Source organism: Sparus aurata, chromosome 5, assembly GCF_900880675.1.
Source record: "Sparus aurata chromosome 5, fSpaAur1.1, whole genome shotgun sequence".
NCBI classification, from domain to species: Eukaryota; Metazoa; Chordata; class Actinopteri; order Spariformes; family Sparidae; genus Sparus; species Sparus aurata.
The window spans coordinates 34,548,330-34,572,858 of NC_044191.1; the positions used below are offsets into that span (position 1 = coordinate 34,548,330).

Genomic DNA, 24,529 nt, shown 5'->3' on the forward strand with positions numbered 1-24,529 from the left:
ACAATAAGATGCTTAGCAGTTCCAGATAAATATTAAATAATGTTAAATATTAAATACTGAGCAAAATGGAACTTAGTGGATTTGAAGGTGCAAGATAAAGAGAGAAAGGTGCATTTTTAATTACAGTGGTAAGATTTAAGTAATAAGTCACTTAAATTATGTGAGTGTATTGCCTGAGCGTTGCTGTGAAGCGTCGTAAAGTCTGATGGCACCAGGTAGGAATGATTTCCTGTACCGTTCTTTAAGGCAGCGAGGTTGAATGAGTCTGTTGCGTCATAGGGACGTTATAGGTGTTCATAGAGACATAACAGGTGTTCATGGTGATGTTATAGGTGTTTATGGGAACATTATAGGTGTTCACAGGGACAGTTTAGGTATTTAATGACGTTAAAGGTGTTCACAGTGACATTACAGGTTATCATAGGGACATTACAGGTGTTTATAGGGACATTACAGGTTACCATAGGGACATTACAGGTTATCATAGGGACATTACAGGTGTCCTCTGGGACGGTATAGGTGTTATTTTGGATGTTTAAGGTGTCCACGGGGACTTTATAGCAGTTCATAGTGATGTTATGTTATAACGTCCTTATGCAAATTGCCGTTGTAGGCGTTCACAGTGACGTCAGAGGAGTTCATAGGGAAATTTTTGCGAGCTGCGCTGCGGTCACGTGTTCACCTTGCTTGTAATTGTGAGGTTTCCGGGAATCCCTTGAACGCCTCTCACAGAGAGCTCCGAGTCCAGCAGAGAGGGCAGAACCGCTCCGGAGAAGTGAAAGTGACAGGACCGGTCCTAGCCGAACTCTGTCACACACACACACACACACACTCTCTCACACACACACACACACACGACAGATCCGCAGAAGAAGTTTGCGGTGGTTTCGTCGCAGGTGGAGCACCGAGGGAGCTGCAACACCGCAGAGCTGCTCTGCTGTGTTTCCTGTTTCTAAAGTTGACTGGAGTCGCTCTATAAATGCATTGGATCCGGTGACAGCCTCGACACGAACAGCACCAGACGCCACAGACATGGTGAGTCAACAACAAAGTCCTCCGGGTCCATTTGATCTGTTATAAAGGTGAACAGATCGATAAGAAGAGTTACAGAGAGTCTATGAGGAGCTTCACACTGAGGGGGTAAAGTCCCCGGAGGTGACTGAGGGGCAAAGAGCTTTAAACTTTAAAACTACCAATTTAAAACTTCTGTTCACCAAGTTTGAGATATTATTATCCTGTTTTTATTTAGTTTACAACGAGCTGCTCCGGTGATTCTCAAATACATGAATGTAAACGTGTGTATTTATATTCTAAAATAGAAGCAAACACAATTAAAAGCGTTGGAGTGGAATGAGTCTGATCATTAGTTATAAGTCTGGTAATTATTTTGAGATAAGTGAGTTATTATTATGGGATAAGTCAGTAATTACTGTGGGATGTGTCAGCATTTTGGGGATAAGTCGTGTGATCATCAGATAAATCCCTCTAAAATAAACTGATAAACTTGACAGACGTGTTAGAATGAAGTGAGTTAATTGTAATATTGTGATAAAATGACTCAAGTTGAGGTTTAAATGTGAGAGGTGAGAGATGAGTGCACATAAAGTAATATTATAATAAAAAAAACATGTAAGGATGATCTCTTCTGGCTGCTCTCCGCTCAAGTTTATTCCATTAAGTCATGAATCAAGAATTCGTTCTTGGCGCTCGACAGCAACCCTTCATGCACTTCTTGAATATGAATAAACTCTGCGTGGTGTATTTATTTTCTTTTTAGTATTATGAGGAAACAGCAGAGCAGTTTTCAGTGAGTAGCACACGACGCTGTGAGGACCACGCTGCTGCATGTGGGTGGGGTTTCCCTGGATGTGCCAGGTACATTAATGCAGGCAGGAGGGAGGGAGGGAGGGAAGGAAGGAAGCAAGGAGGGGAACTGGAATGGGCAGCACTTCCTGTGTTGAGATGTCGCTGTCGGCTGAATTTTAAACACAGACTATTGTTCACCTACATTTGGCTGGTCCAAAGTGAGAGAACTGGACTCACAGGGCATCAATGAGTCTGCTGTCCTCAGCCGGCTGAGAACATGTGTACAGAAAACACGCAGAAACAGGAAGTGACATTTAGTTATAAGATGGAGAAACCGAGCGTGACCTTGTTTTGTTCTGTCTGTCGGTTTCCTGTTCGTGACGACTTCTGAGATGGTGCGCTTCCTGTCGCGGTTCAGAGAGTGAAGGTGGAGATGTGAACCTGTCAGGAGACGGATCGCTCTGAGGTCAAACTGCTCTCAGCGTCCTGCTGCAGGGTTCTTACCGTCTGCGGTTCTTATTTACTGTCCCAGCCCACAGAGACGATCGTGTAAACAGCTGCTGCAGGAAAACTTTCTGCGTGAAGTGGGAAAACCTGTTTTTAGGATTTCCAAATAGTTTCCTGTTTCTACAACAGAGTCAAGTTTCAGTGCTATAATCGACTTGAAAACGTCACAGTAGGACGACTTTTTCTGCTGAAATCTGCTCGCAGGACGGTTGTGTTTATAAAACAGTCTCGATCCGTATCAGACAGACATAGTTTGAGCTTTTCTGTCCAGGCAACAAGATCTTTAGAGATATTCTGACAACGGGTCGACTGATACGGCTCTTTCAGTACCAATAATTAGAAATCAGGGAGACTGAAAACCGATATATGGAAGTGATTTTCATTTGCAGTAAAAAACTCCATGACTACAGTTTTGAAGGCCGGCCTGAGCAGAGATATTTGTTTTGTTGTCAGACATGATGAAACTCCCTCCAGAGCCTCAGGCGACTTCCACGGTGGCGTAGCAGTTAGCACATATGTTGATCCTCGAGTCAGCTCCCCTGACCGAGGGCGCTGGCTAAAATCTGGAATTGGTCTCCGGGCACGAACGCGCCGCCCACTTCTCCCTCGAGATGCAGAGTACCAGTTTCACAATGTTGCATGATGTGTTTGAATAAACAACGAGTTCACTCTCTCAGAAGGATTCACTACGACTGGCAGGGACTAATGGCATTAAATTGGTGGAAATGTGCAGAAAAAAACCTTCTGAAGCTCAAGAAGACTAAAATATTGCAGCTACTTTAACTTGTGTCACATCTTTTACAAAGCAACTTACAATACGTGCATTGAAGTGCCGCCCTGACATGATGCTCAGTGCAGATATTCAACAAGTCCTATTCTGGGTTCAGCCCTGAAAAATGAGCGTGGTAACGACCCGTGCTCACCCAAAACAAAAAAATGCGTCGCATCCTGTCTGTCTGGAGAAACAAACGGCTGGCACTGGGAGTTTACCACCAGGTTGTCTGTCTCTCTCTAAAGGAAAGTTCAAACAATGTGAACACACCAATTCCTGTGAATAAAAAAATCCCCAATGACTGGATTTACCAACATCGTGTCTCACTATATTGTTATGTGTGTTGACTGGACAGGAGAATGGGAAGAGCCGCCTGCAGCAGGCCCAGGAGGACGTGGAGGAGGTGACGATCATCATGGTTGACAACCTGAACAAGGCCGAAGAGAGATCCGGCAAACTGGACGACCTGGAGAACCGAGCCGACGACCTGCTGGAAAAGGTAACAAACACTCGCTCGCTGTGGAAGTTTCTGGTGAAAGAGCACACGGACTCTCTGTCCACAGGCGTCTAGGGATTAAAGCGAGGAAATGTCATATTGATGTCTATAAATACACCTTAGGTGGAGCTGGAGAGGAAAACAAATGTACAATTTACATCCTGATTGTGTTTTATGGTGCTATTTTTAGAGAGGTATTTCCTATTGTTTTCCTAAGATGAATGAAAGGAGCTGGTCTCCCTGGGTACGACAGAGTGAGTCCAGGACGTGCCACGAGGCAAATGTCCATCCGGGGGTCAACAAGTGGGTCACGTCTTTCCCACATTTCCCCCCCTCCGTCTGCCTGGTGTTACATCACGCAGTTCTCAGAGAGGCGAAGAAGCAAAAACAGGCGGACGACACGACAAGAAGAGGAAGTGTTTATAGTGAAGTGTTTACAGTGTCGTGTCGTAAGAAGCTGCGAGGTGATGTTGAGTTTAGATTTTGCAGTGAGTCGGAATCCTTCTCAGAAGCAGAATCACATTTCCAGGTTAGACGTCACCATGTGTGTCTGGGCCAGCTAACGTTAAAGGGATATTCCGGTGTAAGTTTAATCCATGGTGTAAATCACCGTGAAACTGTGTTAGACTCCCTCTCGAGAGATCAAGTTAGCAGACCGCTAATTTACGGAGTTTTATCAACCTCAGAAACGACCGCACGACAACAATACACTGCAGTAAATGGATCCAAATAAAAACCGCCACCAAAAAGCCACAAATAATGCTCAGAACAGCACCAAACTTCAGCAACAGTACAAATAGGGTCTCAGCACATAGTCCGGGGGATCTAACCTCCGCTAGCTTAGCTGGATTTCTACTGAAAAGCTGACTAAATTTACCACTCTTCTGCAGCAGCTTCCTGTTGACGGGAAGTCCCGACGAGTCGATTACCGAGTGCAGCAGAGTTCCGCGGCTCATGGATGAAAATGTCTGATTATGACTCCATGGAAAAGCAATCAAAGTTCATATGTGTCTTACCTGCCAGTTTATAACAGTTATTATCGAGAGCGGACAGGTAAAAGAACAGAATTGAGCATTTCTAACCGCACTCGGTAATCGTCGCGTCGGGACTTCCCCGACCCGGAAGCTGATGGAGGAGAGTTGAAATCTGTTTTTAGCTCCACAATAGAAATCCAGCTAAGCTAGCGGAGGTTAGATGCCCCGGACTATGTGCTGAGACCCTATTTGTACTGTTGCTGAAGTTTGGTGCTGTACTGAGCATTATTTGTGGCTTTTTGATGGCGGTTTTATATTTGGATCCATTTACTGCAGTGTATTGTTGTCGTGCGGTCGTTTCTGAGGTTGATAAAACTCCGTAAATTAGCGGTCTGCTAACTTGATCTCTCGAGAGGGAGTCTAACACAGTTTCACGGTGATTTAGACCATGGATTAAACTTACACCGGAATATCCCTTTAACTTCCCAACGTCCCCCACAACAACCGGTCTCCTTCAACAGTATTAGACGGCGGTCTATCTAATAAGGGTTCAAACATTAGACGTCGGCGTCTCCATCCTCATCGCTGAAGTCTGACAAAAATGTTTGAATTCGAATAGTTGGTTTAATATTAAACACAACACTTCTGTCCTGCTCACTGCGAGATTTTGAGTCGTTCAGTGTCGCACCAATTTAAGAAACATCTTCTCTTTGTGTGTGTTTTCTCCTACAGAGTAAAAAATTTGAGAAGACGGCCAACCAGGTGAAGCAAAAGAAAAGATGGGAGAACAAGAAGATGAAGGTGTTGTTCATCGGCATCGGCGTGGTGGTCGCGGTCATCATCATTGGACTCATTATCTTTGCCAGCGTCGGAGGGTAGCTCCCTTTTCCAGATGGGAGGGAGAATTAAGAAAGCTGAGAGACACGAAGCGGACGAGGACGAACGATCCAGAAGAAGCTGTGGGACTCTGCTGTCTCTCCTGACCTGCTCAGGCTGTGGTCTTTCTGTGTTTTAGGGATATTTATGAGCCTTCTGGTCTCACTCTTCATTAGTCTTCAGTTGATATGGTACCGTTGATCACTCAGCTGCTTCACTGCGTTTCTTTGTTTTCTTCTCAAAGGTCATGTCTCCGATGACCCATGATGATTAGATGTAAATAAAAAAAACTATGACTTCATTATTTTAACTAAAACATCATTAGTGCTGCTACTTTTGTACTGTTCGCTTGTACACAGTGGTTCACGTTCAAGAGCAGCACTCGGAGAATAAACGCCATCACTGACCTTACGATAGGATTAATGTCACTTCAGTTCACAGGATGATCGGGTGAGAATCAGAGGAGGAAACAGAAGAGAAACTGGATGATTGTGCAGCTGCATATTGCTTCAAATAGGAAAGAATGAACTGATGTAAATGAGAATGTCATGTGCCAAAAGTGAAACTGCCCCAAAAGTTGTGTTTGAATTAAAATATTTGTGCTTAAAAAGGCCTCTGTATCCCAACATGTCTGTGTTGTTCTGTAAATTGTGCAAAGAAAAACAGTCGTGTGTTTTGAACTGATCATATTTTGATCATGTTTTTCTCAAACGACCAGTCTGAAGATCACATCGAACACACCACTACATGATGTAATCACACGCAAAAGCGTTTTAATTTATTTTACATGAATATTGCCAGTGATCTTTCAGAGACAGTTTGAGTCTGGAGCTGTGGACAGTAGATGAACATAATTATATTTACAGTTAATCTGCAGTTAAAGTGAAGATAATAAAGAACAGTGACCCCTGCTGGCCACTATTGCACCTGACATATTCAGAGGAAAAGAAAGTTTAAGCAGACATCACAGCGTAGTTCAATCAACCATGGACTCTTAATGTCTGTTAAAATGCTTGATGACAGTTTGAAATCAGTCTCATCGTGTACGACTTTCTATCTTTTTTAATTTAGAGTGAGTTTTAACCTCCTCTGTATTGATTACTGTGGATTCAGATCAGCTGTTGCAGACTGGCTCATAATTAATGAGTGGAAGCAGCTTTGGGCGTTCCCCTCTCAGCCAATCAGGGTGTGACGACGTCCTTCTTGTGAAGGCTTAAGAGAGGTGAGGTCAGACCGGTTCTGATTCTGCTTCTGCCCTGACTCACTGCAGACCTCGTCCCAACAGACTGTCAGCCAGAGACTCTGCTCTGTTGAGAGTTCTCTGCTGCTCCTGATCTTTCTAGTTGAGGGAAGTTGTTGGTCTGACCATCGACAGTCTCTCCTCATCTACTCCACCTGCATCAGGTCTTATATGTACCAGTGTGACGCCTGCAGGTTTTCTTTTCACCTTATCTTAACTGAACCTCTTGAAGCCCGAGCTCCTCTACACACCTTCAGTTTCCCCTTTTTATTTCATTGTGGACTTGAGAGTTTGTCGAAGCAGATTTCAGTCTCATTATTACCCCCGAGAGGCTTTTGTTAATTATGACAAGTATTTGTATTTCTCGAAAATGCATATGGAAGCAAGGTATATGGTCTCAGGCAGGGTGTAGTAACCACAGAAGAAGACAAAAGTGTGTTTCAGCTGTAAAAACAGAGGCTGTGACGCTTCCATCGTCTCCCCAAATCACATCCTCGCGATTTTCATAGTAATTTCTTTTCAAAATGAAAGTTATGATACAGAAAAGATAATTCCTGTTGGCCTCAGAAGTTAAAATGTATTATTGGGTGAATCTATATTAAGTGCCAGTGCACCTAAATGAAAATGTCAGGCGGTGTAAGAAGGTAGTTTGGAGCCTTCAGTCGTCTGCTCGCACCTTAAATTTGCACTGCAGAGTGTTTTAAAACATGTCTAATGATACAAACACACCTTTTAAACTCATTTAATCTGTTGCATTGATTAATAACTTCATTCATACATCGTAAGTAACCACGTACAATAGCATAAACATGACTTTGGTGTCCATCCACGATGTCTTACTACCGGCTGTAACAGCTTCACTGTTTGCCTGTTTAGTTTTCCAGCAGTGTGCTGAGAGGAACGAGGTCAGTGTGTGTGTGTGTGTGTGTGTGTGCTGCCAGCTGATTCACATGGTCAGCAGGCAAAAACACATCCAGCTTCAGACAACAGCTCCCCCTGCTGCCACAGGATCAGAAAGCCCTGACAGGATGACTTCACATCGGAGTGTCTCTGGTCACCGAGGTGGTTTTAGGAGCTCCTGCAGATGCGCCTGCGCTGCCAGCTGGTGGGGCAGCTGCAGCCTCTTGTTCGGCTGGCTGCAGAGTGCTGGACATTTCTCCAGGAGCAGCTGACACACGTCCACATGGCCTCGTTCTGCAGCCTGCTCGATTTAACACAGCAACACACATGTATATGATTAGAAAAGAGTCTCTGTGGAGGGTTTGATCATCTCATTGCAGCTCTGTACCTTATGTAAAGGGGATGACCCGTCGTCGTCACAGAGCTTGGGGTCTGCTCTGTGCTGCAGCAGGAGGCGAACCACGTCCAGGTGACCGCAGTAAGCAGAGCGATGGAGCGGTGTGGCTCCGCCTGGCGTCTGGGGAGACGCACAAGCACCACTCTCAAGAAGAAACGTGCACACGGCCAGATGACCACCGCGACTTGCATAGTGCTGACACAAAACACACACACACGACACAGACGGTGGACAGCAAAGACAAGAGACAGGCCGTGTTTAGATTACATGGATGTGACGTTCACTCCTGAAGGAACAGTTCATCCCAAAATGAAAATCCAGTCATCACCTCCTCCCTCCACGCTGACGGAAAGTCAGGGGAGGTTTCATAGTCTGCAGAACATTTCTGGAGCAAAATCCATAAAATGTCCACTGACTAAATTGATTTGAAGCATTATTTCCATCTGCAAACACAAAGTCAAGGTTGTGCACGCTGACGCTTTTAACTTAGCAACTACAGTGAAGACTTCAGCTTAACAAAGAGTGTAAATAAGGTAATTACACATCAATTTGGGTTCTCAGGGCCTCTTTAGACACGTTTCCAGCTACTTCAGTTGTTTAGAAGAATGCTGCAACTCTGTTTTTCTGTGAAGCTTCAGAAATGTTCTGTGGACTACGAAACTTAATCAGCATGAGGGGAAGAGATGATGTGGTGTGATGAGTGGATTTTAAACTTGTCCTTTAAGGTCAAACCGAAGATTGGAAGCTTCTGAATGTCTAAAATGTGATAATATCAGTCTGAATTGCAATGTGTATATTCAAGTTACTTGTACTTTAATTAAAACTATTTTCTCACGTCTGTATTATTTTTGCAAATATTTGTGTTTTGTGACAACATACTTTGTGATGTATTCAGTTCCCAGTAAACTCACCAGAGCTGTGTATCCAGCCGAGTCTCTCAGGTTCGGGTCTGTGCCCTTCTGCAGTAAAGATGTGACTCTCTGCAGGTCTCCATCCACTGCAGCAGACCAGATACCTGCACAGAGGGACGACACACAGCATCATCACTGAGCTGCACTGATACAGATCAGTCAGATCAGGAGGATCAAGTCAGCTAATGACAGAAAAAAAACATGCACTATTTAGATTTTGGAGCAGAACTATAAGACTCGTGGTTTATGTCTGACACATGAATGCAAACCTCGTTCAAAATCCATTTCAGTCAGTGTCTGGTGAACGCTGGGAGAGGCGGCAGGCAGGGAGCAGCACGCACAGCTGTGTCCGTCAGACGACATTATGTTTTTAAAAAAAGGATAAAATAGTTCCAGTTTGATTCAAAACTCAAGCTGAACACTTGTTGTTATGAATAATCATCATGCTGTCTGACACTTCCGTGTTTCTTCTTCTTCTTCTGTGGCAAAAAAGAGTAGTCGACAACACGGTGGTGCATTCACGTACCACCACCAACAGGACTAACTCAGCACACAAGTTAATAAATAAAGTTAAGAAGCTGATGAGTCTTTAACCGAATGTTTAATAATAATTAATGTAAAGGCTGAAATATCTTAAACAAACATTTCTTCTCAGCTAAACGACAAAACTTCAGGATGGCTAAACCGTTTTCGCCAGACCTCCTCATTACGTATGCGGCCTTACGTGCTTACGTAAAACGCTTCGACCAATTGCAGAGCTGCTGTCAGGAGGCACCCTTCAGGGACTGTCAGATTCCTTAACTTTCTGTCCCAGATTTGTTTGGGGTAAAGACCGACAGCATATAACTTTGTGCTCTGATGGCATCATTATTTATAAAAAGAGAAATTAGCCTCCGCTGCAACTATTGATTTCGTTTTTTATAAATATATGATCAAAAACGTGCTAATCTCTTTTGTTTTTCATATATTATGGCTAATCGTTATTTTCCCACATTACTTATAGTACGTTTTATGTAGAGGATACGCTGGTGATAGAAATAATTAAAACTGTAATTGTGAATGTGGCCAAAGGGTTGAGCTATTAAACTTTCATCATACGTATAGGTGTGCAACTTAGTATTATCGTTTTTTTCCGGTTGCTCCTGAAGGCATCTTCTCGTCTCGTGTTGTTGTCTGACGCAGCTAGCTAGCTAACGGTAGCCAGCTCTGATCGATAGGCGAGTGTTAGCTAGCTGGCAGGCGTCACTTATTATAGTTACTGTAGCAAAATACTTCCAACCAAAGCGCCTAAAGTATGAGAAGAGTTACCTTATTTATTAACGGGACGTCTAAAAATGGCAAGGTGGGTAAAAAAAGGAAAGAAAAGCTGCTCAGTTTGGGAGCTCGGGCCGCAGAATGACTGGATTTTTCCACTGAACATTCGTGTTTGATTAAAGCTAACACTAATCCTCCACTGTAGCTGTTACATTACAACTTTATTATGTTATTAATAATACTGATGTGGAGCGAATGTCAGTCTTTGTGGCGTTTTATACATGTTAGCTCAGCCTTGAATGGGCTCATTAATCATGTATGTGTCAGACTGCAGTGACCTATTTATGTTTCAGGATGAATCCACTGATTTGTGGTGTTTCCCTCTCTCTCAGGTTGTAGCAGTGTACGGGACCTTGTCAGATTTACTATCTGTAGCGAGCAATAAGTTAGGAATCAAAGCCTCCTGTTTGTACAACGGGAAGGGTGGCCTCATAGATGACATTGCACTTATAAGGTGAGCTCACAGCACAGTCATGGATGTTGCTGGCTGCTGTCATGGAGCCTGTCCTCTCATCCTGTGACATGTTTGTCTGTGTTGTTTCTGCAGAGATGATGACGTGTTGTATGTGTCAGAGGGAGATCCATTCATTGGTGAGTGATGTCATGTAAAGGAAAGGTTTATTTATTACAAATCAGCAGATACAATCAATGATAACATCGACTCCTGCAGGATTCTCAGCCTCTGTCATCGTCGACCGCTGTGGTTTTATCAGGACTAACAGCAAAACTGATCATAAGTTATCAAGGAGATCAATAACTGATATATTTGCAGTAAAAGTGTCACAATTTAGAATAACCAGTAGGAACCTATAACTTAGGTTCAGGCTGATATTGGATATTATTGAATATCGCGATATTTTCTGTCATGCTGCTGTATTTCGGTTTTTGATTTTAATTAACTACGTTGTTATTTCTCACCTGGCTGATTAAAAGTTTTATTTAATGCAGCACTCTTCACAGAGCGAGCTGAAGTGCTCAGCAGATACAATCAATTATAACATCGACTCCTGCAGGATTCTCAGCCTCTGTCATCGTCGACCGCTGTGGTTTTATCAGGACTAATAGCAAAACTGATCATGAGTTATCAAGGAGATCAATAACTGATATATATTTGCAGTAAAAGTGTCACAATTTGGATAACCAGTAGGAACCTATAACTTAGGTTCAGGCTGATATTAGATATTATTGAATATCGCGATATTTTCTGTCATGCTGCTGTATTTTTAAAAAAAAAAACATTATTTTGATTAACTACGTTGTTATTTCTCACCTGGCTGATTAAAAGTTTCATTTAATGCAGCACTTTTCACAGAGTGAGGTCACAAAGTGCTCAACAAGTAAAATCAATGATAACATCGACTCCTGCAGGATTCTCAGCCTCTGTCATCGTCGACCGCTGTGGTTTTATCAGGACTAATAGTAAAACTGATCATAAATTATCAAGGAGATCAATAACTGATATATTTGCAGTAAAAGTGTCACAATTTAGAATAACCAGTAGGAACCTATAACTTCAGGTTCAGGCTGATATTAGATATTATTGAATATCGTGATATTTTCTGTCATGCTGCTGTATTTCGGTTTTTAATTTTAATTAACTACGTTGTTATTTCTCACCTGGCTGAGGAGCAGAGACGGACCAGCAGCAACTGATATTGTAGGCTGTCATGTCATGTTTGCAATTCATCCTTTGCACTAAAGTTTCAGTTTAAAAGTTTCATTTAATGCAGCACTTTTCACAGAGCGAGCTCACAAAGTGCTCAACAAGTAAAATCAATTATAACATCGACTCCTGCAGGATTCTCAGCCTCTGTCATCGTCGACCGCTGTGGTTTTATCAGGACTAATAGTAAAACTGATCGTAAGTTATCAAGGAGATCATTAACTGATATATATTTGCAGTAAAAGTGTCCACATTTAGATAACCAGTAGGAACCTATAACTTCAGGTTCAGGCTGATATTAGATATTATTGAATATCGCAATATTTTCTGTCATGCTGCTGTATTTTAGTTTTGTAATTGTAATTAACTACGTTGTTATTTCTCACCTGGCTGAGGACCAGAGACGGACCAGCAGCACCTGATATTGTAGGCTGTCATGTCATGTTTGCAATTCATTCTTTGCACTAAAGTTTCAGTTTAAAAGTTTTATTTAATGCAGCACTTTTCACAGAACGAGGTCACAAAGTGCTCAGCAGATACAATCAATGATAACATCGTCTCCTGCAGGATTCTCAGCCTCTGTCATCGTCGACCGCTGTGGTTTTATCAGGACTAATAGCAAAACTGATCATGAGTTATCAAGGAGATCAATAACTGATATATATTTGCAGTAAAAGTGTCACAATTTGGATAACCAGTAGGAACCTATAACTTAGGTTCAGGCTGATATTAGATATTATTGAATATCGCGATATTTTCTGTCATGCTGCTGTATTTTTAAAAAAAAAAACATTATTTTGATTAACTACGTTATTTCTCACCTGGCTGATTAAAAGTTTCATTTAATGCAGCACTTTTCACAGAGCGAGGTCACAAAATGCTCAACAAGTAAAATCAATTATAACATCGACTCCTGCAGGATTCTCAGCCTCTGTCATCGTCGACCGCTGAGGTTTTATCAGAACTAACAGCAAAACTGATCATGAGTTATCAAGGAGATCAATAACTGATATATATTTGCAGTAAAAGTGTCCACATTTGGAATAATCAGTAGGAATGTAACTTAGGTTCAGGCCGATATTAGATATTATCGAATATTATCATGCTTTTCACAGAGCGAGCTCACAAAGTGCTCAACAAGTAAAATCAATTATAACATCGACTCCTGCAGGAGTTTCAGCCTCTGTCATCGTCGACCAATCAAGGTGATCAATAACTGATATACATTTGCAGTAAAACTTATTATATTGGTGTCAAGTGTAGATTAACCAGTAGGAATGTAACTTACGTTCTGGACGATATTAGACGTTATCGAATATCGCGATATTTCTGTCACGCTGCTGTATATTAGTTTTTAATTTTGATTGATGTTTGTAATCCATTCTTTTCACTTAAGTTTCAAGTTAAGAGTTTTTTTAGACAGAATACTATTTTTGTTATTTGAAAGTGTTGTGTGCATTTCTGTAAAGGGAGAAGTTAAGAAATCAGCCTTTCATCCTTTATTTATTTCTAGTATTCCTACAACTAATCAACATCAAATACAAACTGTATTGAATAAAATACTTTATTTCTGTAAACATACATAATATGTATCTATCTATCGATCGTTTGTTTCGGTCAGGGTCTATTTATTTCCAGGGTTAATTGATTAATAGTTAAATGTATACAAAGAAAATGAAGAAATCTTGATATTTAAGAGGCTCCAACCAGCAAGTTTTGGACATTTTTGTTTGATAAAATGTCTTAAACAGTCAATCAACGAATCATCATCTCTTTTTTTTTTACATCACAGACCCTCAAAATGAAGCCAAGGTCACATCCGATCAGCACGGCGCACACACCGATTGGCTGACCCTAAATATCGGTGGTCGTCCCTTCACCACCACCAGGTATCTGTGTCCTGAATGAGTAGTTCAGGGGTTTGAGGTGAGGTGGGGTTCTGTTAGGTTCTTATCCAGAGTCAGTTCTGTGTTGCGGTGGACCAGCAACCTCCATGTTCTGTGATTGGATGGATTAGAAGAGAGCGATATAACGGCTGTCAGGCAGCAGCAAGTGGTGGAAATATTCTAAATATAGCAGACTTTACCCAAAATACATTTCCCCGTCCTCAGCAGCACATCACTGCTTCATTAATGCTTTGTGCTTCATACAACCCCACTGAAAATACCTGAATTATCCCTTTAATCCTGTTTTTTACACAGTAGGCATAGCACTGAAGATTTAGGTTAGTTTGTCTTCGTTATAGTTACATTTAGTTCATCGTCTTCTTTGCTGAATGTGTCTGTTTGTGTGTTCAGGAGCACTTTGGTCAGCAAAGAGCCGGAGAGTATGCTCGCTCACATGTTCAGAGAGAAAGGTGAGTTGTTGGCTGCAGAGACGGCCGACAGTCGGGACGCAGTTCCTCATTCTTTCATGTGAGCCGTCGCTCTGAACGGGGTTTGTTATTAACTCATTACTAACTTCTGCGTTTGCTTCAGATGTGTGGGGGAACAAGCGGGACGAGCACGGAGCTTACCTGATCGACCGCAGCCCCGAATACTTTGAGCCCATCCTCAACTACCTGAGACACGGCCAGCTCATTATCAATGAAGGCATAAACATACGAGGTGAGGAATCCACAATAGGAACGTCTGCCCGTATCACTGTGAAGAAGATCACTAAATGAAATGTAAAAAACACAGATTAATATCGTTGTCCTGAATGTCTTCCAGGCGTCCTCGAGGAGGCTCGGTTCTTTGGAATCGAGCAGCTCGCTGAACAGCTGGAAGTAGCAATCAAGGTAAGATGATTTATGGAAGGAAAACAGTTTAACTTTCATCATTTTTGGTCGCACAAAGCACCCAGGAAGATGTACAAACAACAACACTGTGGCCTGAACAGCATTTTAAACTTAAGAGGAAAGATACAGCGGCGATAACAAAGAATAAGAGGCACATTTTTATTTACAGGGTGAACAGAGAGGGATACAGCACAGAAGTTTGAACAGTTTTTGACCTATTAATCTGGGAAAGCTCCCAGTCTGACGTGCGAACATGTTCCCATGACAGGATTTGACATAAATTCACAGCCTGTAGGCGACAGATCGATTGTAAGATCACTTCCTGAGCCTCACAAATCTCTGGTTGCAGACTAAGAGCGACCTTTTGAAGCGGTCTCAGTCCGGTTGTTCGGTCCACACCAGGGTTTGCCGACAAGCCGTTTTAATTGAACCGGTCAGGATTAAATGTGATCACTCCCTTGACAGCATCATGAACACGTTCTTACTCTCTGAACAGAACTCGCAGCCTCCGGAGGACCACTCTCCCATCTCCCGCAAAGAGTTTGTCCGTTTTCTTCTGGCGACACCCACGAAGTCCGAGCTGCGCTGTCAGGTACGGCTGAGTCACAGTGTTTCAGTCACCGTCATCACTCGAACCACATTAAATTAAACTTCAACTCTCTTACTCTTTGTGATTTCAGGGTCTTAATTTCAGCGGCGCTGATCTGTCCCGACTGGATTTGCGTTACATCAATTTCAAGATGGCCAATCTGAGCCGCTGCAACCTGACGCACGCCAACCTGTGCTGCTCTAACCTGGAGCGGGCCGATCTCTCCGGAGCCAACCTGGACGTGAGTCTGAAAACAGTTTTCTGGTCGTCACTGGGTGATTCATGTGCACGTACAGTGTCAGCAGACTGCACTCCACACATCTCACAGTGGGGAAGTGAACATTTCCTTCTTCTGTTTATATTGTTTGTGGTGTTTTTGTGTTATTTTCCTTCCTGCTGGTGAACAAAAGACTTTTAGATTTAGTGTTTTTTTGGTCACTTCGCACCGGCTGCCCCCTCAGTTGTGTGGAGGACGGACCCTTCTGTTCTTAAACATGTGTGCCAATCACACACACCTACTCCCACTTTCACTCGTTAAAGAAATGAACAAGCCGTCTGTTCTTTCCTCAATTTAGTAACTCTGCATACTTTTCTTAAAGAGTGTCGCCAGATATCATCGTCACTTGTGATCTTTGTCTCTTGAAGGGTGCTAACCTACAAGGGGTGAAGATGCTCTGCTCCAACGCCGAGGGAGCTTCTCTCAAAGGATGCAACTTTGAAGATCCGTCTGGACTGAAGGCCAACCTGGAAGGTAAATCCATCATCGCACTCAAAGAAGAGGAAGCTTCACCTTTTTTGTGGCCGTGTTGTAACTAAATGTTTCTGTAATCAGGTGCTAATCTGAAAGGCGTCGACATGGAAGGAAGCCAGATGACGGGCATCAACCTGCGTGTGGCCACTCTGAAAAATGCAAAGCTGAAGAATTGTAACCTGCGGGGAGCCACTTTAGCAGGGACGGATCTGGAGGTGAGTCACGGCTGACGGAGGGGATAATCTTCACCAGACAGTCAACAGTCTATTTTTGACTGTAGCACCTTCAAGCTGCACAGAGCAGAGAAGTCAGACACAGGAAGGGCATCAAAATAAAACCCCTTAATCGTATATCACATCAGCTCAGATACTGTTTCTTTGTCATCCTGCAGGGTCTTTTCTTTCCCCCCGTCTCTTTTCTGTACATTTCCCTCCATTCAGCAGTCAAATAAGAGAATTACAGGATGTCACAGTGGATTGTTTGCACCTCAGTGGCTCGTTACGCCAGGCAAAAGTGAAAATGTATCCAGTTTTTAACTCTGTGCTGTCTCCTCCGGATCCCGCTGACTCCAGTAGCTTCCTGCTAACGCTAACAGAGTCGCTCATTAATCCAAAACACCGACGTCTGTCCTCCTCTGTGGTCTTTAGTTGACCGCACAGAAAGACATATAGATACAGAGACACAAACTGTTTATGTTTTGTGGGGATTAACTCCCTTTTGACGCCTCGAGTGGCCATTCAAGGAACTGCAGGTTTTGGTACTTCTGCTTAAGTGGTTAACAGTTCTCCAGGAACCACTTTAACTCCTGCGTCTGACTGTTTTGTCTCTGCTGCAGAACTGCGACCTGTCCGGCTGCGATCTCCAGGAAGCCAACCTGCGAGGCTCCAACGTGAAAGGAGCCATTTTCGAGGAGATGCTGACGCCGCTGCACATGTCGCAGAGCGTCAGATAACTGACGGCACAGCTGCCGGTCCCGTGTGGACCTCAGCTGGCTCCTTCATCCTCCAGCCTCTTCTTCCGTATACTCTCCTACCTTAGATCTGTCTTTACCTGTCTGCAGCGCAGGTAGTCGTATGCACATCCCTGGCATTCCACCTGTATTATGTTAGCTTTAAATACCTTGCACTAGAATCTCTTCAGGGTTTGTCTCTCTGTGTGTTCGTACGGTAGGATTGTTCCTAAATGTTCCGCTGCGTATACCACCAAAACAAAATAATGTTCCTCGTGTTATGTACATGTGCGACTATAATCCATTTTCATGTTTGACATAATTTATATTCACTTTATATTACTTGACATGTTAATGGGAGTCAGATAATCAGATGATCTGTGCGCAGTGAAGTTCAGGCGGCTGAGCTGCGCTGGATGCTGCTGTAGCAGAAGTAGGAAGGTCACTTACAGTTACTGTGTTGTTCTATATTCCTCTTTAAATATGTAATTTAAATTTGCTGGATTCAACGTGTTTATAAAGAAGCAATGCAAGCCAAAGCCATAACGATAGCACAGCCTGAAAGGCTAAAAGTGCTGTTAGTGCACCAATAGAACTATGCGACAGGCTAGTTTTAAACACAGCTTGGGTATGCAATACATGATTTACAGCTGTGACGTTTCCTTTTCCTACTTTTGAATTGTCGTGTACGTCAGAAGTTTTCCTTGTGTTGCGCTCTGTGAATCTACCTCTTTTTTTAATCCGGTGTGTGAGTGATCCACGATTGCATGCGTTGGACTGTGGCACTGCATATTGTGATGTTCATGTGTTGTCATTTATTATTCTACAGATTTCCATTGTGAGAAAAGAATCCAATGTGGTGGCGATGTGCTTTTTAAAGGTGCAACGTGTGAGAGATGGCCAGATTTCAGTTTCAAAGAACAAACGTGTGAAGAAACATCAGTCTGGCTGCTGAAGTTAGCATGCTAACCAGCTAGCCGCGGCCCGTCACGTCTCCTAACGCCACTTTGTAGCTCAGCAGGTGAAGTGTGACGGCCCCGTAGTTTCAGCTGGGAGACGTAAAAGTGTCGAGTTCCTTCTTAGTCTAATAAGTCAACAAAATAACTTCAAAAATGTCCAGAAAGAAAATAATTGTACACCTGTTTTTCTTACTAAACTAAAGAATACAACCGAACACCTTCTGAATTCAAGTTTCTCTCAAACGTAGCTCATCGTAAAACAAAGCTAATTTAAACTCAACATTAGAGCCCAACAGATTCATCAGCCTGTCACTCAAACATCCGTATTGTGGCGTATTTGTTGTCCGTTTCCTTTCTTTTCATTATTTTTCTGAAAAAGATGCCCGGGGTAGTTTGTAATTATAAAACTTTACACTGTTTGTGTGCACTGATGTCAGAACTTCAGGTTAAAGTTCTCTAAAATCTCCTGCCACGGTTACGTACGTAAATCGTATACTTGTTACAAGTGATTGGAAAAAAAAAAGTGTATTTGCATTTATATTTGGCGTATAGAAGAATATCGGTGGACGAATCGATATCAAAATATTTTTACTCCCTCATATCGACACAGAAAGTCCAGTAGTGGTCGGGAAATAAAAAGCGACAGAGTCCGTTCGACGATGTGAAAATGTTTCACTGCTGTCGTCGTCTCGTCCCGGGAGGCTAACTGAGCTACAGCCAAAGATAGCAGCAGCAGCAACACAGAGCGAGGTGTGCAGCAGGTAGCGGTGACGCTGCCCCCTACAGCTCTGGAGCTTTGACTTCTGGCCATGTCTTTACGGATTACACCTTTAACTCGAAGCCATTTTCACGTGTCGCTCACGTGTGTTTGCCTGGAAAAAAACTCTCATGTATCGAAGTATATCACTTAATCATGCTTTGAACTTGTATGCACAATTTATATGTAATCCTGTAAACATGTTGTACCTTTTCACCAAAAAAACTTGTTTGGTGCTTGTAATCTTCTGTAAATCAAATCCGGTTGTTTCCAAAACTACCAAAAGAGTTCCTTGTTAGAGTAGGCCGGTGTCGTCAGCTGTTTCCGTCACCTCTTCTGGACCGCGTGTCCGTTTTTTTGCATGTGTGAAGAGCGTTTACTCGTCTTCGAACGGTGAAGTTTCTCTAGCTGTAGCTCAAAGCTGCTCTGATGCAATACTATTCAATAGTAGGTACCCAGCCTGTGAGAGTGAATGATGAAGGCAATCATGTTGCGTGTTTTTCTCCCCTCGAGGGTGAAAATCAACGGAAGAGCTCCGGTTATTTATTTTGATACATCTCGCTGAATGCAATATGGCGCAAGCGTTGGTTTGTGTCTGAGACGGGGAGTCGTGTCGGTCTCCCTCTCTGTGATTATTGCACTCGACCGTGGAAATTTATTTCCATAAATGACTGTTATAAATAAACTGCTATGAAGAAGAAGAAGAGAAAGTCGTGGTTGTCTTTATTTCTTTTGCACAATACACACAAATACAAGCAAGTAACAAATAAAAAAGAAGAAAAAGAAGATATACGAACCAATCACCAGAATAAATGTAAGATAAGTACATTTCTGTAAAACCACACGTCACAGTTGGAACTGGATGATTCTTTATGTTGCAAGTTTATTTTTGTTGAGGTTGAATTTTGTGTTTCTCTCTCGTCACAACTCTGTGCTCATGCCCTAACATCTTGGATCAGCTTAAAATACCTTTTCTGTCGCCACGATCACAGATCAAGATGACTAAGACTTCATGGCACAAACACCGCTAGAAAGTCAACTTAAAAATATCTGTAAGTGTGACTTACAACCTGGCCGCCTGTTTGGCAGCCATTGGAAACAGAGCCTATGTAACCAAAACCAAGTGAGGTCCAAAACAAAAGCAAGAAAACTGAAATCCTGGCAGATTGAAGGCGTCTCCTCTCCTTCATAATGTGAGGGAAGGATACCAAATCCATGTGGGATGTCAGAGCTTCTGGACGCTTTGAAACAAGTCCTGAGCTGCTTCAGTTGTTTAGCAGAATGCTACAACGCTGTCCTGAATCTACGAAGAAATCCTTTAAATTGACACTCCTCACATGTGCAGAACCTGCCTTAGAAAAATCATGTTTTTAAGTTGTCTTCAGTATCACAGTGATCCAGTGATAGTTGTCTGTACATCCACAGGTTCACTGCTAACGTGAAGTGCTAACAGATAATTCTGCAAGGTTTAAGAGAATTTAATGTTGTTTTTTGGTTGTTTCTGTGTTTTAAATCAAGTCTCCAGCTGCTTCAGTTGTTTAGCAGAATGCTGTGAAACTCCAGAAATGTTCTGTGGACGACGACACTTCACCTGACTTTCATCAACATGGAGAGAGAGGAGAGGAGGACTGAATCTGCGTAGAAATCCTTTAAATTGACACTCCTCACATGTGCAGAACCTGCCTGAGAAACATCATGTTTTTAAGTTTTCTTCAGTATCACAGTGATCCAGTGATAGTTGTCTGTACATCCACAGGTTCACTGCTAACAGGAAGTGCTAATAGATAATTCTGCAAAGTTTAAATGTAGTTTTAGAGAATTTTATTATGCTTTTTTGGTTGTTTTTCCATTTTAAATCAAGTCTCCAGTTGCTTCAGTTGTTTAGCAGAATGCTGTGAAACTCCAGAAATGTTCCGTGGACTGAGACATTTCACCTGACTTTCATCAACATGGAGAGAGAGGAGAGGAGGACTGAATCTGCGTAGAAATCCTTTAAATTGACACTCCTCACATGTGCAGAACCTGCCTTAGAATAATCATGTTTTTAAGTTTTCTTCAGTATCACAGTGATCCAGTGATAGTTGTCTGTACATCCACAGGTTCACTGCTAACAGGAAGTGCTAATAGATAATTCTGCAAAGTTTAAATGTAGTTTTAGAGAATTTTATTATGCTTTTTTGGTTGTTTTTCCATTTTAAATCAAGTCTCCAGTTGCTTCAGTTGTTTAGCAGAATGCTGTGAAGCTCCAGAAATGTTCTGTGGACGACGACACTTCACCTGACTTTCATCAACATGGAGAGAGAGGAGAGGAGGACTGAATCTGCGTAGAAATCCTTTAAATTGACGCTCCTCACATGTGCAGAACCTGCCTGAGAAACATCATGTTTTAAGTTGTCTTCAGTATCAGAGTGATCCAGTGATAGTTGTCTGTACATCCACAGGTTCACTGCTAACAGGAAGTGCTGACAGATAATTCTGCAAAGTTTAAATGTAGTTTTAGAGAATTTTATTATGCTTTTTTGGTTGTTTTTCCATTTTAAATCAAGTCTCCAGTTGCTTCAGTTGTTTAGCAGAATGCTGTGAAGCTCCAGAAATGTTCTGTGGACGACGACACTTCACCTGACTTTCATCAACATGGAGAGAGAGGAGAGGAGGACTGAATCTGCGTAGAAATCCTTTAAATTGACGCTCCTCACATGTGCAGAACCTGCCTGAGAAACATCATGTTTTAAGTTGTCTTCAGTATCAGAGTGATCCAGTGATAGTTGTCTGTACATCCACAGGTTCACTGCTAACAGGAAGTGCTGACAGATAATTCTGCAAAGTTTAAATGTAGTTTTAGAGAATTTTATTATGCTTTTTTGGTTGTTTTTCCATTTTAAATCAAGTCTCCAGTTGCTTCAGTTGTTTAGCAGAATGCTGTGAAACTCCAGAAATGTTCTGTGGACTGAGACACTTCACCTGACTTTCATCAACATGGAGAGAGAGGAGAGGAGGACTGAATCTGCGTAGAAATCCTTTAAATTGACACTCCTCACATGTGCAGAACCTGCCTTAGAATAATCATGTTTTTAAGTTTTCTTCAGTATCACAGTGATCCAGTGATAGTTGTCTGTACATCCACAGGTTCACTGCTAACAGGAAGTGCTAATAGATAATTCTGCAAAGTTTAAATGTAGTTTTAGAGAATTTTATTATGCTTTTTTGGTTGTTTTTCCATTTTAAATCAAGTCTCCAGTTGCTTCAGTTGTTTAGCAGAATGCTGTGAAACTCCAGAAATGTTCCGTGGACTGAGACATTTCACCTGACTTTCATCAACATGGAGAGAGAGGAGAGGAGGACTGAATCTGCGTAGAAATCCTTTAAATTGACGCTCCTCACATGTGCAGAACCTGCCTGAGAAACATCATGTTTTAAGTTGTCTTCAGTATCACAGTGATCCAGTGATAGTTGTCTGTACATCCACAGGTTCACTGCTAACAGGAAGTGCTAACAGATAATTCAGCAAAGTTTAAATGTAGTTTTAGAGAATTTTATGATGCTTTTTTGGTTGTTTTTCCATTTTAAATCAAGTCTCCAGTTGCTTCAGTTGTTTAGCAGAATGCTGTGAAGCTCCAGAAATGTTCTGTGGACTGAGACACTTCACCTGACTTTCATCAACATGGAGAGAGAGGGAGGAGAGGAGGACTGAATCTGCTTAGAAATCCTTTAAATTGACACTCCTCACATGTGCAGAACCTGCCTGAGAAACATCATGTTTTAAGTTGTCTTCAGTATCACAGTGATCCAGTGATAGTTGTCTGTACATCCACAGGTTCACTGCTAACAGAAAGTGCTGACAGATAATTCAGCAAAGTTTAAATGTAGTTTTAGAGAATTTTATGATGCTTTTTTGGTTGTTTTTCCATTTTAAATCAAGTCTCCAGCTGCTTCAGTTGTTCAGCAGAATGCTGCAACTGTGTTTTACTGTGAAGCTCCAGAACTGTTCTGTGGACTACGACACTTCACCTGACTTTATACAATCAGGAGGAGGAGAGGAGGACTAGATTTTCATTTTGGGGTGATATATTGTCAGAGATCAGCAGATTGTTGTCCAGTATTTAAAGTAAATATCATTATTTCTAAAATCGTCAATGTTTTTACCATATTTTCAGCTTATTTGATGAGTATCTACATGACAGTACAGGCAAGGTTAGGTTGAGGGTTATATAAAATGATATAACACGGACAGAATTGTATAAAAAAGTCCCAAAGAACATCAGAAAAACTGGAAATAAGGAAATAATCTGCTAAAAATGTGTCAAAAAACATCCTGCAGTTATTGCGTTCTCTACTTTGGTTAACTGTCCTGTTAATCAGTTGTTCTGTGCTGCTTTTGTTGAATTTTGACCTTGAATATGATATAAAAAGGGGGAAAGGGTTGAGAACAGTGACACAGAGTCCCGTCAGCTCTTTTGTCTGACTGACGGCTTCGTTAAAGGAAACAAAACTCGTCCACTGTAACTTGTTCTTTTGTGGAAACTCCACGTGTGATCTTTCCTCGGCCCTGCAGGTCGTCTGTAAGTGTTTCTTTAATCCCACTCTGTGACCCCCTGTGGTGAAGAAGAGTCAGGCCGGCTCAGGCTTATAAAAACCCTGGAAACCAGCGAGCAGCAGGATTCACAGAGGCACCGCAGGCGAGAAAACACCTGAACAAGAAGGTAAGCACATGTTTTAAGTGTGTGTGTTGTGAGCTCGGTAATATTGTTCTAACGTGAAGCTCTCGTTCCCTCAGAATGGCTCCACAGACCTCAAACCTCTGGATGCTGCTGCTGCTGGTGGTGGTGATGATGATGTCACAGGGCTGCTGTCAGCACTGGTCGTATGGACTGAGTCCAGGAGGGAAGCGGGACCTGGACAGCCTCTCGGACACGCTCGGCAACGTGAGCATTTTTATCTCTAAAAGCTTAAAATCACATCTCATCAGCGGATCTGAAAAAGACGCGGGTGCACGAGCATGCTAACACTGTTAGCTCAGCAGCTCCAGTGAAGGTTTCAGCTTTAAAAAGTGTTGTTTTTTGCAGAGATTCACTGAGATGTTTTGTTCCTTTCGCAGATTATCGAGCGTTTTCCTCACGTCGACTCTCCCTGCAGTGTTCTGGGCTGTGTCGAGGAGCCACATGTCCCCAGAATGTACAGAATGAAAGGATTTATTGTACGTTTCTCTGCTTGTTATGTTTCTGTTGATGCATCAGTCAAGTTCATCTGGGGTTTTATTTTAACCTCAAAGTTCTGGTTCAGATTTAATCTCTTCTTCTCTTTCAGGGCAGCGAGCGGGACATCGGACACAGAATGTACAAGAAATGATGATTATCTGAATTTACAATAAATGATTATATTAGCATAACCATGTTTTGTGGTTTATTGTGTGAGACTTGTTTACTAAATGTTTAACATCTGGGAGGATTTGAACTCTTAATGGGATTATAATATGATGTTTTAAACTCCCTGATGAAGAGAAATACAGCAGAAATGTTTCCACACAGCAGGAAAATAAACGTGTCGCCTCCATATAATCTATATAATCTATATAATTTGGAGACTAAAACGTGATCGTGATTAGTTTGAAGTTTCAACACTGAGCTGATGGACCTCTGCCACTGTTGTGTTGCTGACACATGATCGCTAACAGACACAAAAACAAAAATAATCATATTTTAGTCCTTTTTGCAGTTTGATATCAAGCAGAGAGAAGCTTGTACACGTTCTTTAATTGATAGTCGGCTGCTTTAACAATCAGTTATCCATTAATCATTCATTTTTCCTTTAGAGCTGATCTGCTGCCACATGAGGAGCTAAAAGAGATAAAAAAAAACATAAAATCAACAATAAGTTATTAAATCTTAAATG

The 24,529-nt window shown here is 42.1% G+C and overlaps 4 protein-coding genes across 5 annotated transcripts; 3 read left to right on the forward strand and 1 right to left on the reverse strand.

The window, feature by feature from the left end:
• The first annotated feature begins 712 nt into the window (after window positions 1–712).
• Window positions 713–6,057, forward strand: LOC115582399 (vesicle-associated membrane protein 5-like). 2 transcript variants are annotated; one of them, XM_030418364.1, is made up of 3 exons: window positions 713–1,035; window positions 3,441–3,584; window positions 5,288–6,057. In XM_030418364.1, the coding sequence occupies exons 1-3, from the start codon at window positions 1,033–1,035 to the stop codon at window positions 5,432–5,434; spliced, it is 294 nt and encodes a 97-aa protein (XP_030274224.1). In that variant the 5' UTR covers window positions 713–1,032; the 3' UTR covers window positions 5,435–6,057. The 2 variants fall into 2 exon arrangements, with proteins under 2 accessions (XP_030274224.1, XP_030274223.1); XM_030418363.1 differs by having other exon boundaries at window positions 749–1,035; window positions 3,432–3,584.
• Window positions 6,058–6,182: 125 nt separating this feature from the next.
• On the reverse strand, window positions 6,183–9,464 carry ankrd39 (ankyrin repeat domain 39). Its single transcript, XM_030418359.1, has 4 exons — window positions 9,149–9,464; window positions 8,880–8,983; window positions 7,960–8,163; window positions 6,183–7,872 (listed from the first exon to the last, which is right to left on the reverse strand). Exons 1-4 carry the CDS (start codon window positions 9,240–9,242, stop codon window positions 7,726–7,728), a joined length of 549 nt encoding a protein of 182 aa, XP_030274219.1. The 5' UTR covers window positions 9,243–9,464; the 3' UTR covers window positions 6,183–7,725.
• A 563-nt stretch (window positions 9,465–10,027) lies between these two features.
• LOC115582361 (BTB/POZ domain-containing protein KCTD9) lies at window positions 10,028–19,344 on the forward strand. Its single transcript, XM_030418319.1, has 12 exons — window positions 10,028–10,221; window positions 10,526–10,647; window positions 10,741–10,784; window positions 13,649–13,745; window positions 14,154–14,212; window positions 14,334–14,462; window positions 14,568–14,635; window positions 15,132–15,227; window positions 15,316–15,465; window positions 15,870–15,975; window positions 16,057–16,190; window positions 16,811–19,344. Exons 1-12 carry the CDS (start codon window positions 10,174–10,176, stop codon window positions 16,925–16,927), a joined length of 1,170 nt encoding a protein of 389 aa, XP_030274179.1. The 5' UTR covers window positions 10,028–10,173; the 3' UTR covers window positions 16,928–19,344.
• Window positions 19,345–23,237: 3,893 nt separating this feature from the next.
• On the forward strand, window positions 23,238–24,027 carry LOC115582120 (progonadoliberin-1-like). Its single transcript, XM_030417863.1, has 4 exons — window positions 23,238–23,340; window positions 23,415–23,562; window positions 23,736–23,834; window positions 23,945–24,027. Exons 2-4 carry the CDS (start codon window positions 23,416–23,418, stop codon window positions 23,984–23,986), a joined length of 288 nt encoding a protein of 95 aa, XP_030273723.1. The 5' UTR covers window positions 23,238–23,340; window position 23,415; the 3' UTR covers window positions 23,987–24,027.
• The last annotated feature ends 502 nt before the right edge of the window (window positions 24,028–24,529 follow it).